Genomic DNA, 15214 nt, shown 5'->3' on the forward strand with positions numbered 1-15214 from the left:
AAGATTGCTGTTGTTTTGTCAACTTTGGAATCATTTTAAAGCTATATTAATGGCAGATTAACTAATTTCTTATCTTTTAAAAATTTTGTAGATGAGAGAGGAAAAGAATCTTTGCATGATTCAGTACTTCTTAAAATATCTGGAAGTGTTTCAAATGTGGCATTCAAAATTAAGATTTGAGTGATTGGTTGGTCATAACTCAGTTATCCATGGAGCTACAGAATACAGAGCTGAATACTGCCAAGGAAGATTCCATCTGGTGGGGCACCAAGGTTCAGGGAGCCCTCTAAGGAGGGAAAACTAAACAAAATGGAAAACTTATTGTGCTGAAAAACCAGTACTGACTATTCAGATGATGCCTTTATTACTGCTTCATGCAAATATCCTCTTGAATGATCCAGTGGTTATTCTGCAGCTAAAATTGAACTCTGAGTGTGTTTGTTAAAAATAATATAAATAAAATAGAGAGGCAAGCAGGGTGTTTTAGAACTACAGTAGAGAAGATGTGAAAATTCTATTGTTTTGCTGGCTCTAATCCCATAAATTTACATTGCCAGATGAGTAGGATTTGAAGAATAAACTGGCTTGTCGAACAAGCCACTTTAATTCATGTTTAATTTAATTCATGATGCTGCAGTAACCCCTGAAAACATGCTAGGTTTATCTATATTGGTCTGGAATTGCTTGTGACCTTAAGTGATGATAGTTAACTATCGTTAATTAAAATGAATAGCCCAGCATTACCAGTCATAGCTCAGTTTGGAATTTTTTTTTTTTGAGGGATTGGGAGGAATCCATTTTGAATATTTTCTTAGCTCACAGAATAAACTCAAAAGGTAAGGAATTCAAAATTATCTGACTGATTTGTTTTAGTAGGAAAACCACCCCTCTTTATGTGCACTGATTAGAGTAACTTTGCAGCAGAAATCTGCTTTATATTCTGCTGTAGGACTGTTATTCCAAACCTTCTGGTAAAAACCGTGTCTTGACTTATCTTCACAGGTTCCTTGGGCTAGCTCTGGGTACTTGGGAATTCTATGACCAGTTTAAACTGATAACAAGAACCCGATTTTCAGAGCATGGCAGAAAGCCTTCTCCTGGGGACCCTCCTTGTCTTAGGTCAGCCCCGAATATAGATGCACAGGCAGAGTGATGAGATGAAAACTTAATGTTCAAACATTTCATTTTGGGGATACATGTATTTCCACAGAAGCTTTGGGACTCTCTAGAAACCTCTGATTTTGATTACTTTATGTGTTTTTGTTTACACACAAAATGCACAACCTGGACTTAATAGGCTTTCAGTGGAAAAGTCTCCTGATCTTGCCTGAAACCAAAAATAGTGACTTTTTAAGGGTCTACTTTGATTAAGAGGAAACATCTGAAAGCTCAGGGACACATGCATTTTTGCCAGGTTCTGTTTTTGGAACCTTGAGGGCTTTGAAAAGCCACAAAGGCCTTGGAATTTTTGGGATCCATTGAGTTTAGACAAAGCACAATACCTGGAAAGATACAGGAAATCTTGTGTGCTGTGCTTTTCTGGGGACTAACTATTTTAAATGTAAAATGTGTGGAAAATGTTAAGAGAGAGTGGTAACGCCAGGTGATAAAAACCCTGCAAACTGTTCAAATAGCTCACAGTGATGTTTGAAAGGGGTTTCACTGTATGTGGTTTCTTGAGGATCCATTTACATGCATGGAAAAATCTCCCAGCCAGGAAACTCTGAATCTTGTTATCAGTTTTAATTTTACTATCAAGTCCTGTTTGTTTTTTTAAAAGATTTTATTTATCTGAGAGAGCGAGCGAGAACAAGCAGGGGGAGGGGCAGAGGGAGACGCAGACTCCCTGCTCAGCAGGGAGCCAGAAGAGAAGGGAAGTGGGGGGCTGAATCTCAGGACCCTGAGTTCATGACCTGAGCCAAAGGCAGACGCTTAACTGACTGAGCCACCCAGGCGTCCCTCAAGTCCTCTTTCTTTGAATCCAATTTCAGGAGAATCTTGAGAACTTCTTTTCCTATCAATTTTCTTTTTCTCTCTTCACTTCCTACCTATCCACGGATGCTTCTTGGACCCTTCTTTTTGGCATTCTCCAGCAGTTGTTAACTGTCTTGTCCAGACAATTTACACACAGGTTTCTTTTTCTCTCTCACGTCTATTTACCTGGGGTAAACCAACGGAAAGACAAAGAGTAAGGGGGTTCCCCTAAGCACGAATCAAGGTTGAGAAGGGTAAAGAGTGGATCTGGAAGGGAAAGGGAAGAGAGATGGCACATAATCTTTGCACCACGGAATCCGGTGTTATATTTCTGTATTTTTGTTTGTTTGTTTTCAGAGCATCACCTGCAACCTGCAGGTGTACCCAAGGCTTATGTCAGGATTCCAGATTAACAAGCCAAGATGGTTCAGAATTTTTTCTGGATGTGTTTCCTTCCTGCTGCGTTTGTTTCCTTGGTATCTTTTCAGAGCAAGAAAAGCCGGCGGTTGCACTTTGCCCCTGCTGCAACACTCTCTCCTCATGCTTGGTTTCTGTGCTGCTGTCTGTTATCTACTCCTGCAGTGCTTTTGGAGCAATAACAAGCAGGGCATGAGGCTGGAGCACAAAGAAAATAAAGCAGGAAATGAACAAGATAGCGAAGCGGTGTGGAAAGGAAAATGAACATTGGCTCCTAAAGTATACATAGTGCTTTCCTTTTCCACCCAAATTGTTCTAGGGTTTTGCCGCCCCTGGTATCATGCCTTGTCTATAACAAGTGCTGTTACATGTTTATTGAATGAATGGATGAAAGAAGTTGAAGAAAATCTCAGCATTTTCCCAATGAGAATGAGCACTAAGTTTCCCTGTAAACCAGCAATTTCTGACCTTTGATGTGCATTAGAATCACCTGGGAGGTTTGTTAAGTGCAAAGTCTTTAGCTCCATCCCTAGAGAATCTCCAGTTTTCATAGGTTCCCAAGGTGATTGTGATGCAGGTAGGAGATCCAGGAACCACTGAAGAATCATCCTTATATTCTCTAAATATAGTTACAATACCCTTCACTTTTACTCCCTTCTCATTCTTACTCTTAGATGGCATTCCTTGGGCATGTGGTGTCACCTCCTAGGAAGATATGACCTGTTTCCTTTCAGATTGTTCTGTCTTTTGGAAAGATTTCCAATATTTTAAAGGGCAAATATGGGGCAGAATGTGAATAATGTTTATTCATGAAGCATTTTCTGAGTAACTCTTATGTTCAGAGTCTTGCTCTGGTTGTTTTCAAACAAATCTGTCTGTTTGTTGGCCACCAGGGCAGTAATAGAAACATTTGCATTTACAATACCATTGCAAACAGGTACCCCTAATTTATTGTCCCACAAAAGTTGGTTTACAAGTCTTTCATCTCCCAAGAGGTACACAGGTAATAAAGCAAGTGAAATCAGCATTTTTTATGCCTGGCATAAATTGTTATTTGTTTTGGGTGAGTAGCCATTTACCAGGCTGTTTTACAATTTGCAGCATCTTGCTCACTGGGTCTTAAACTGCCTTACTCAAATCCCTTCATTAAACCACTAAATGTCCTCACAAGATTAGAGTAAGTGGTACTTAGTTCATCAGATGGGCAAACTGATCTTTAAGTGGGTTAACTATTCCAGGGTTTGGGGGAGGGGCGTTAGACCCCTTGCATTTTTTTTTTCCAGAGAATACATGACTATCATTTTTGGAGTCTTTTAAAAAATTTTTATTAAGTTCTTAATTTTAATTCCAGTATAATTAACATACAGTGTGATATTAGTTTCAGGTGTACAATATAGTGATTCAGCAATTCTATTTGTTACTCAGTGCTCATCACGATAAGTGTACTCTTAATCCCCATCACCTGTTTCACCCATTCCCCCCACCTACCTCCCCTCTGGTAACTCACTGTCAGATTGTTTTCTGTAGCTAAGAGTCTTTTTCTTGGTTCGCCTCTCTCTCCCTCTCTCTCTTTTTCTTTGTTTTGTTTCTTAAATTCCACATGTGAGTGAAATCGTATGGTGTTTATCTTTCTCTGACTGAACTATTTCACTTAGCATTATACTTTCTAGCTCCATCCATGTTCATGAGGTTGAAGGTGTCAAGTGGCAAGATTCCATTCTTTTTGTGGCTGAGTAATATTCATTATATATATATATATATATATATATATACACCTACATATACACCACCTCTTCTTTATCCATTCATCTACTGATGGATGCTTAGGCTGCTTCCATAATTTGGCTATAATAAATAATGCTGCAATAAACATAGGGGTGCATATAGCCTTCCAAATTAGTGTTTTTGTATTTTGGGGGGTATATACCCAGGAATGGGATTACTGGATGGTAGGTTAGTTCTATTTTTAATTTTTTAAGGAACCTCCATACTATTTTCCACAGTGGCTACACGAGTTTGCATTCCTATCAACAGTGCATGAGGGTTCCTTTTTCTCCATATCCTCACCAACACTTGTTATTTCTTGTGTTTTTGATTTTAGCCAAGAATACCTGACTTTTTATACTCACACTATCAGTCCCAAGTAGCTAGTCCTTCACTATTTTATTATTTCTCCCATTTCTACCTAAAAAACAAAATCTCTGAGATGGTTTGTAATATTCTGATGCATATAAAATGGGTGATCAAACTTTAAAAAAGCAGATCTAAACCAATTGGGTGAAGATAAATTGTGATCCTTGGCGTCCAAATCACGGCAATTAAATATTATATTTATCGTGAAGCTTTTGAGAAGCCAAGACAAAATGGTAAGTACACCAGGGTATATAGTTCTAATTTTTCAATAAAGGAAGGACACATGTTTGACAGGAGAATTTCTTTTCCTATTCCTGAATTAACATAGTGGACAGTGTCTGACTATAGTTTATGGAAGGTATAAAAACATTTAAATACAGATTTCTTGTATCCTATAAAAAGACCACAGACATAATATTTAATTATAACTCAATGAAGACATTACTGTATGGAGTAATGATCATATTAAACAATAACCATTTATTGACCATTTGTGTCTACCCAGTACTTCATGTACTCTCATTGAGTCCTCAAAATGGCCTTGTGAAGAAGGTTTTAGCAAATGCATTTTACAGACAAGGAAATTGAGGCTCAAAGACATTAGATATCAGGCTCAGGGTCCCATCGATGAAGTGGCACAGTACGGATTGTCACTTGTTCTAATGACAGTGCTCTTTCCACTACAGTCTGGAAATCTAACATGCCGCAGGAATAGAGTTTTAAAGAAACCTAAAGCAGTGGTTTTCAACTGAGGGTGATTTGGCAATGTATGGAGGGAGACCTTTTTGGTTATAACTTCTGGGAGAAGCACTACTAGCATCTAATGGGTAGAGGCCAGGGATGCTGCTAAACATTCTACAATGTGTAGGATGGCCTCTGACAACAAAAAATCATGCAGCCGAAAATGTCAATAGTGCCAAGGTTGAGAAACCTTGGTCTAAGGGATGGTAAATTGTGTTCTTTATATTCCTCCTCAGTGTATGTCTCAAGCATATTTTGGCAACTGCTGAAATGCACTCATTTCAGGGTTGAAGTCTCTGGCTTAAAGCAAAAATTTTGTGTTGTAGATTAAAGAAATTTTCATGTGCTCCAGGTACCAGAAATGCAGGTCAAAAAATTTATTTTGTTTTAAAAATATATGAACTGGGCAGGTCATTTCCTTTCTTCTGAGATGCAGGAGTCTATGTGGGCAAGACCAAAATTTTTTTTCTAAAAGAAAAACTTTGAATCTGTTCAAGCTAAGGCATTAGTATTTACAGGACGCCCCAACATCTGTGCCATAAAGCTAGAAATGACTACACACTCTAAAGCCTGTGTTTCCAATTGGTGTTCTTGACCATAAAAGAATTTTAGGATGATTGGTTTTTTAATAGAACTGCATGCTGGTGGGTCCACAGGGCTGAGTAGCTGCATGACATAATTTGGAGGAGCTGAGTGAGTTGGCTTATTGAATGATTTTAGTTTTAATACAGGTGATGCTCAGTGATCCTTTCTGAAAATAATTAGCAAACAGGTCAATGCTTTACTCTCTCCTGCTCTTCATTTTCTTATAATTATGGCTTTCCCGTTACTGCCCTTTTGATCTTTTCCTTTTCATATTCAGAGCAGCAAGCATTCTACATCTAGGTTTGTCATATGTTAAAAATCTGCAGTGATTCCTTCTGACCAGTGTAGAGAATGACAATGTATCTATTGTGTCCATGGCATAGCTCTTCATCATACCTACTGAATGTTATCAAAGCCTCAGCGAGCCAGGCCTGTGGATGTTCAAGGTTGAACACATCAAATGAGTTTGCACTATCATCTCCCCAGGCTCCCTTTTCAGAGGTACAGTAGGTCTGTTGGGACTTGTCCTAATTCACAAGCATGACACTCTCCGTTGTTGAGACAACAATACATTTTCTTGAGTTTGCCTTTGCTGCTTCCTCACTGATTGGGAAATGGATTCACCATTCACTAGCTATTTCAGATTCATAATTTATGGTCCATAGTGTTGCACATCTGCAGATTCTGTCAGGACATACAAAGTATTAGAAATAGCAGGTGGGGCCTCTGTGAATGCACCTTATGTATTATCCTCTATTTTGTGTGAGGTTCTTGGATACTATGTTTAGTGCATTGTATGGTGGATTGATTTAACAAATGCAAGAAAAATAGACCCATAAACTCCTCAGCTGAAGGTTTTCATATTCTTAGCATAAAACCCACAGTTTTATTAGAGCTCACTCTCTGGTTCTCACTTTTATCTTACTGTGCATGCACCAAGGCTCCGCTTCTCAGCTCCTGCCTCTCCGCATCTTCTTTGAATCTGTCTCTCTTTCTCAGTTAAAACTTACCTGAGTTCTCTGATCCTGATAATCCTTTCTATTTTAATCGCATTACCTCAGTTTCTGCCACCTCAATTTTTGCAGTTGATTAGTAGACATCTTTGGAGAAGCAGTATACATAATGGTTAAGGATCCAGGCTCTGGAGCTAGACTGCCTGGGTTTGGTCTTAGATCTGCTACATTTTCATCAGCTGTATGACGTTGGGCAAGTTATTTAACTTCCATGTGCTTCTGTTTTTTCATCTGTAAATGGGAATATTAATGGTACCTTTCTCTTATATAGTGATGATCAAAAAAAGTTAATTCATGTCAAGCACTTAGAATAGTGCCTCATGTATAGTAATTGCTCAGTAAACATTAGCTATTATTTTATTTTGATTATATAAGAAAGAAAAGCTTCTGAAATGGTGATATTCTTTGCAGGTGGTTGTTTCAGATTTGTACCTTCTTCCACCTTGCCTGTAGTAATGCATTGAAGATAAGTGAATGAAAGTGTTAGCTACATCAACATCCAATAGTGGGAACCTCTCTACAGTGTTAAGTTCCATTATCTTTATTTTTTTAAGATTTATTTATTTATTTATTTGAGAGAGAGTGAGAGAGAGAGGCAGAGGGAGAGGGAGAGAGAGAATCTCAAGCAAACTCCCTGCTGAGCACGGAGCCCGACATGACACAGGGCTCGATCTCACAACCGGTGAGATCATGACCTGAGCCGAAATCACAAGTTGGACAATCAACCAACTGAGCCACCCAGGTGTCCCAAGTTCCATTATCTTTAAACAGAAATTTCTCTTCTTTCTACACTTTTGGACAATCCAGTCACTGTTGGCCTCACAGCAGAGCTGACATCATCCTGGCTCTCAAAGATTTTAAAAATCAGATTATCACAGTTGTAAATTATCATTCTTTCTTCAACCCAGCAGCTCTACCTTCAAGGACTTAGAGGGCAACAGCCTGAAGGATAGTGGCCATGAAGAGAGTGACCAGACTGACAGTGAGCATGATGTCCAGCGGAGCCTGTATTGTGATACTGCTGTCAATGACGTGCTGAACACCAGTGTGACCTCCATGGGATCTCAGATGCCTGACCATGGTAAGGGCTGGTTGGATATAAGTTGCAGCCATAGATCCTAAAGAACCCAGAATATTTGTAGGTACATTGTACTACTTTACTGTAATGAGTATGTTGTCAAGGTGTGCACTGTGCTCATGCCTGAATAGCATCTACAGAGTTGTGAGATGTCCTGACACTGGACCAGATTCTTTATCCTCCCTGAGTGGATCCCCTAGGTTTGTATAAAGTTCAGGCATTTTAAAAGCTGCCTACATATACATATTGCATACATTCTCTTCAATAGTAACTGCACTGAGCACATAGAAAACGAGCAGATGCCTTCTCACCAGGAATAAATGCCTCTTTTTGCTTTAGTACATGAAATTTAACTGATCAGTCAAGTTGCACAGAACATAGCACTAATGAGACCAAAGGGGTGGGTTTTATTTCCATATCAGCCTTGTTAACTTTACCCAGAGAGAGACTCTGTTCTCTGGCCACAGATTGTATACCCTTTACTGAAGAGAGAAGTACCAAACTTCCCATTTTGTCTATGCCAAATTCCTCTAGCTACCACACACATGCCTGCCATTGGTCATAGGAGAGACTATCTTAAGAACACATGGCTGGGGCGCCTGGGTGGCTCAGTTGGTTAAGCGACTGCCTTCGGCTCAGGTCATGATCCTGGAGTCCCTGGATCGAGTCCCGCATTGGGCTCTCTGCTTGGCAGGGAGTCTGCTTCTCCCTCTGACCCTCCCCCCTCTCATGTGCTCTCTCTCAAATAAATAAAATCTTTAAAAAAAAAAAAAAAGAACACATGGCTGACTCCAAGTAACATTCTGTGCATACAAAAAACACCTCAAAGCAAATCTAAAGAGTGGCATTCTCATATATGAAGAAGAGTCTATTTTTGTGAATGCAGCTACACATGCTTTAACAAGAGGAGCTATTTAAAACCATGCTAGGCATAAACCAGGGTATAAAAACATTAGCAGAGTTAAGCTAAGGCAGAATGTTCAGATGGACTTGGGCACAAATGTCATTTTCAGTGTTTTACTGATGCAAACATGCTAGGAAAACAGCCTGTCTTTTTCAATTAAGAACTATGAATTCAGCTTGGTGTTTAGGCTCAGTGAAGCTTCAGAATGCTTGGCTATGTCTTGAGAGAAGCTAGACGCAAGCTCAGCTGGAAGCCCCACTGCTAAAAGACTTAAAGATGAGAAAACAAAATGTGGTGATCATGTGCTGGTCTTCAGCTGTTTCATTTCACTGTAAACATCATTAAATGCTTTTGTTTTGGTCTTATAAATGAATCCAAAGGAAAAAATTGCAGAATTCAAAAAGGAAATGTTTTTCATAGAAGTAAAGTTTATCTCCCTATAGATTCTGTTAAACCGTCTAATCCATCCCCTCCGCAGCCGACTCAAGTGTCAAAGTCTATAATATATAGAGGTCACTACTGATTGTGCACTGCTGTCTTCCCTCATGGGCAAGTGGTGACATCCACAGAGATAATATACTTTCTGGGCAACCTTACTGAGACTAAAGATGAGAAAACTAAACATTTATATAACTGAAACAGAGACTGTTTAATTCTCAGAGGATTAGTAGTGTGTCACAGGGTACAGACTGGTATGTATTGTTTACTAGCCTTGTATCTCAAAAAAGTGCTTTTTCATTTATATCAGAAAGGGTTTTAGTTAGATGCTTTTTAAAATGAAGTGATCCAGGAAAGGAAATGGTCATAATTGATTCTCACTTTATGCCTGGCTAGAACAATGCTGTTTTATTTTTTGTCATATTTTTCTAGGAAAACAGTATCATGGACTATGCTTAATTTTTCTGAGGGAGTGTTTCTTACAAATGGGGTGTATTGTGTATATATATACCATGTAGATTGTATAATAATGAGAGTATTCTAAAGCAAATGTGTGGCATTATTCCAAGACTCTCCTACATATAAGATGATTACACACACACACACACGCATGTACACACAGACACTTTTTGCTGTTCCATTTTGGCAACACTTTCATATATTTTTCTCAATATTCAATTTGCATGTGTATATCTTAATTTTTTTTCCATCATTCCAGCAGTGGCTAGATCTTTTTTTTTTTTTTAAGATTTTATTTATTTGATAGAGAGAGAGCACAAGCAGGGGGAGTGGCAGGCAGAGGCAGAGGGAGAAGCAGGCTCCCTGCAGAGCAGGGGGAGCCCGATGTGGGACTCTATCCCAGGACACTGGGATCAGGACCCGAGCCGAACGCAGCCGCTCAACCAACTGAGCCACCCAGGCGCCCAGCAGTGGCTAGATCTTAAGCCAATCCTTGAGTTTGCTTTTTTCGATTTGGTTGAATCATTAAACTTTAGGTACAGATGGAATTCCGGTCTTGCTTACGTCTCAGCCTCTACCTAGTGAGTTCTCAGTGCTTGTGAGTTTCCATGATAGTACTTAATTGTTATATCCCAAATCAACTCTAGGCTGCACACATAATTGTGTCACCTCAGTTATTGCTACCTCAAACAACAGCAACAATTTCAACAATTAACATTTTATAGGATTTTACCAACTCAAACCTGGATTCACATAATATTTCTCATTTTATCCTGAGGCAGACTAGTGAAAGACAATCACTGAGTGAATTTACCATGTATGCCTGATCTTGTAACCATTCTAACTAGAATAGTTCTAGGTATACTAACTCCAGGGCAATATGGTACTGTTGCTTCTCGGGACTACCAATTTAGAAAGGTCACGAGGGAAAATGGAATCTCCTCTGGACTCAGACCTGCACTGAAAGTCTCAAAGATTCCCTGAGGGGGAAAAAAAGTCTCAGGTCTCCTTGGTTCCTTGATACTGTGATGGGCATCTTAAACCCAAGTGCCCTAAAATCCTGGTGGTTCCAGTGCTGAGCGGTTCTTGAGGTTTGAGTAGATGGCTCTGGAGAAGAATAAGGGTTTTAAACACCTTCTCAGACTAACTCTGATCCTGATAATATTTCTTCTGGTTCTGTCAGAACCACTCCAAAATTGGGCCAAATATACCCAACAGAGTGTACCTTACACCTTTGTTTTGGCTCACCTTGGATTTCATGTCTGTAGTTTTCTGTGTTTTCTAATTTGGATATTAGCACAGCATTTTTCTTTGCATGTATAGGGACCCGTGATTGATAGGGAGTGTCAGGATTTTCAAAATAAAGACAATTTTATGCATCTGTTAATTTTTTCCTTGAGCAGGAATGGGTTGTTCGTGAGCTATTATTGTGTTGCCAGCATTTGAGGAAAAGGTACAAATTATATTTGCTCCCCACTTTCCCAAACACCTGGGCTCTGTGCTGCTTCACACTGCCAAAGTTTCATTGGGTTTTGTTCTTGTAACTGCTATAGCAGAATGCTTAGTGTGAATGTCAAAGGTGCTTCATGACTTTCTGAGTAAAGGCCCAAATCCCTTAATTTTCAGCAACCCATCTCTGAGAACAGTCCTCTAGGGATGGAACCCAGAATCAGTATATTCAACCAAAGAAGGAGAATGTCTGGAAGGCTTTTGCACCTGAAGGGCAAAGCCAGGGGTTTAGCCACTTGAGTTTGGATTGTGTTTTGACTGCCCCAACCTAATACATCCATGAGCTGAGTCAGGGTGGAGATAAGAATTAATGACAGGAATCTCTGCTTTCCAGATTATTACCAATCCTGGTATCACTCTCAACTTGCCCAAGACCAGGTCACTTGGTTGGCTGAGCTGAATTTCCTTGTTGCCAGGTGACTTAATTACAAATTCATTTATCATCTGAGTGCCTTTGGATTAATTATGTCTCAGCTTGTCCCCAGTAATTCAGCTCTTATTGTCATGGCTTCCCAGAAAAAAAGGTGATGGAGAATTCTTTATCCTATACTTTTTACTCACATACAGCACTTTTTGGAATGCTATCTCTCTGTAGCTCTCAGAGTGCCTTGAGAACAAGTAAGTGTTGTCATTCAGCATATTTTACCACCTGATTTAGGTCTTGAGGTGATTTGACACTGAGCTTGGGAGTCACACTCAAATCTTTTAACCAATGCCTTCTCTTCCTGATTTTGACTTATTTGGTAAAATTACCAACTTCTGGCAAAGCCAAGAATTTTGCCTCATGCAATTGCAGCAGACAGTCTCCAAGAAGAGTAACTGACCATTAGAGAGGTCAGAGGTGCCAGAGGTTCATGGGTTTGTTGCACAATTAGGGATATCACTGGGTTTGAATCTCTTCCTTTCAGACTTATTTCTGGGTCGAGTAGTGCTGAGGTTAATAGGCTTCTGTCTCTTCCATGCTTCTTTGCATGACCATTTGTGATTACTTGGATATACCATTATTGATTATAAATTCATCAGCTGAAAAGATGACTCTAATTGCTCTAATGTGACTTAGTTTGGAGTTCACTACAACACTGAATCGGTTTGCCTCCCGTGCTAATTGATACCAAATGGAAGCAACATACAGAAACTCACAATAACATCTATCTATTGCTCATATCTAAATGCATCCAAATGCAGTGTAATGATTGCTTTATTTCTGGAAGTATAAATGCAAATGCAGTGTAATGATTGCTTTATTTCTGGAAGTATAAATCCTTCTGCATTTTACTAAACTTGTTTATTTGGTAGTTCATCACCTGAATATCATTTAACAGGTTTGTTGTGTAAAATATGGATTGAAAGAACTTGATCTGTGCCTAATTCAACTGCTATTACAAATTAGCCATGAAAATGTTCTGTAAGTTTCACACTATGCATAGTCTAGTTTCAATCACAGGTGTATTAAGACGTTTACACTTCCAACACTCTACCAGCAATGTGTAATTTTATTTCCTCTAGCCTTTTAATGAAATTATGATTTAGTGACTGAACATCCTTTGCTTATCCTCTGCCTATCCCCCTGACTCACCTCTCACCTCACTAAATTTCCAAACATTCATTTCAATTAGTCTCTTGGCAAAATAGGGAGTTCTCAATGGAGAGTATTTTGTGACATTGCAAAGCAGTGTGCTGCTGGGCTCCAGAAATTGTAGCATGGACCAGATGTTCATAGAGTAATTGAAAATTCCATTTTATCAGAATAGCATTTGCTGTCAAAAAGTTTTATCTTTACTTCAACAAAGAGATTGATTGGATCCCCCTGGACCTGAATTAGCATTTTTGAAGCTAGATATCCTGTTTTGAAATTCATGTGGTTAGTTCTCCCCTGGTTTTGCTCATATAGAATCTTTTAAAAATGTCTTCAGCCTCATGCATATATATTTACAAGGTGAAATGTTTAATTACTTGAACAGTGGAATGTATATGTATATAGTGAATCTATATATATGACTTTCAGCTGTTTCCATCTTTCTCAGGTATACTGTATTCTAATGTCAGGTAGGAACAATCCATGAGTAGATATATATCTTTCACCCATTCATTCAACAATATTTTTGAGTGCCTACTGTGTGCCTGTCTCTGGGAATTGAATGTGTCAATTACTGCTATTATTGACTGTGAAAGTTCTCATATTTTTAGCTTTGCTTATATCTGGGGTTTACTGAATTGACCAAGGTCAGCTCAATGATGAAATGAATAACTCTTTATGATTTTAGAAATCGTTATAAGAATAGGGCCTGGTACTATTGGAAACCTTATTAATGTTGTGTCAGCAAAGCAAAAGAAACAATAAAAGGAGACTGTTACAATCAAGATCTTATTTTTAATAAGACTATCATGAAAGACTCTTCCTTGATGTCCTAATTTGAACAATGTCACAGAGGTAAATATTTTCTTTTTGAATCTATCTGCTCTGAGGCTGAACTTCTTGCTTACTTTTAGTTAACTTCATTATAAGACCATAGGTTTAATCTCTGACATGCCCAGTTACCTTGCTGGTTTAGAGGCACTCAGTGGTACTCAATGCCCAGTCTCCCTTTTCCTCTGATGTCCGTGAACTTTTATCCATTCTCAGTCTCAGCAGTGGCTGGGCAGGTGGGAATAGAGGGACAGGTGGATGCTTTTGTTTATTTCAACTACATTGCTGCACCAGATAATTGGACTCCTTTCAAAGCATTATTTACATTTTATTGGCAAGACAGTTGCTGGAATAAAAAGTTGTCCGTAACTAATGGAAACATCCATGCTATTAGCAGTTGTTTGCTAGCATTATTTTGGCATGGACCTTTTGGTCAGAGAATTCTTTTAGGACAGTTCTCTTCATCTCCTTTGAAGTAGAAACACTATGCCCTCCACTTTTTTATTTTTATTTTTATTTATTTTAAGATTTTATTTATTCATTTGACAGAGAGAGACACAGCGAGAGAGGGAACACAAGCAGGGGGAGTGGGAGAGGGAGAAGCAGGCTTCCCGCGGAGCAGGGAGCCCGATGCGGGGCTCGATCCCAGGACCCTGGGATCATGATCTGAGCCGAAGGCAAACGCTTAATGACTGAGCCACCTAGGCGCCCCTGCCCCACACTTTAAAAAAAAAAAAAAAAATGTTTTCCTGATCCATTTGGAACTTTTAGTTGTCTCATATTCAATGTCTATTTTAAAATTTATTACTAATAATTATCTGTGGAAAAGGATTCATTATTCATCAAGAGAATAAATGTCAGGGGCTTTCTTGACTGACACTAAGAATTTCTGTATTTTTATGCACTTAGAAAGCATTGGAGGATGGAAATTATATAAAGGGAGAACACTGGACAATTAAGAATTTTATTCTCTAGGGGTTTATGGCCCAGTAGCACAAATAGTCCAGTATGGAATAGACTGCATAGGATCAGTGAAGAAATTAATTAAGGTTATTTGAGCTGGAAAGCAAAATACACTTCAAAGGACGCTTTGGTGTAATGGGATCCCTTTGGAGGAATAGTGGAGGCCAGGCCCCAATATAGTAGGCTAGATAAAATTCTGCTGTATTTGGGTGATTTGCTAGGTGAATATTTATGATAAAGCAAGTTCCATAGGCCATGATAAGTAGGGACACTGCCAATAGGGTCTTTCTATCTGTTTAACAACATTTCTGTCCTATCATAAGATGTTTAAGAACCAAAAACTCCATCAGGATGGGAAAACATAAATCTAAATTTGTCATTTAAATATTTATGAAGTTGTTTTTCTGTTCATTTTCCCTTAACTCCTTTATTATGAAATAAATATGGGGAATCAAGTCCAGTCATAATTTAAAAAGCAATTTCAAGAATACCAAAATCATGTGTTATTTCTTTATTATATGGGCAAAATACTTGTGAGATGGTTTTCTTCTTTTATAGATGCTTTTTGTCATCCAGAGTTATGTCTTAGCCCC

The 15214-nt window shown here is 38.8% G+C and overlaps 1 protein-coding gene across 3 annotated transcripts in view; it reads left to right on the forward strand.

Moving 5' to 3' along the window:
* PCDH19 (protocadherin 19) overlaps window positions 1-15214 on the forward strand; it is a 120563-nt gene that overhangs the window by 67234 nt on the left and 38115 nt on the right. For 2 of the 3 annotated variants that reach the window (XM_021694581.1, XM_021694511.1), the window contains one exon: window positions 7772-7944. In XM_021694581.1, the coding sequence (XP_021550256.1) occupies window positions 7772-7944 (173 nt within the window). The remainder of the gene's footprint in view (window positions 1-7771; window positions 7945-15214) is intronic. The other variant, XM_021694662.1, reaches the window with a different exon arrangement.

Source organism: Neomonachus schauinslandi, chromosome X (genome assembly GCF_002201575.2).
Source record: "Neomonachus schauinslandi chromosome X, ASM220157v2, whole genome shotgun sequence".
Lineage (NCBI taxonomy): Eukaryota > Metazoa > Chordata > Mammalia > Carnivora > Phocidae > Neomonachus > Neomonachus schauinslandi.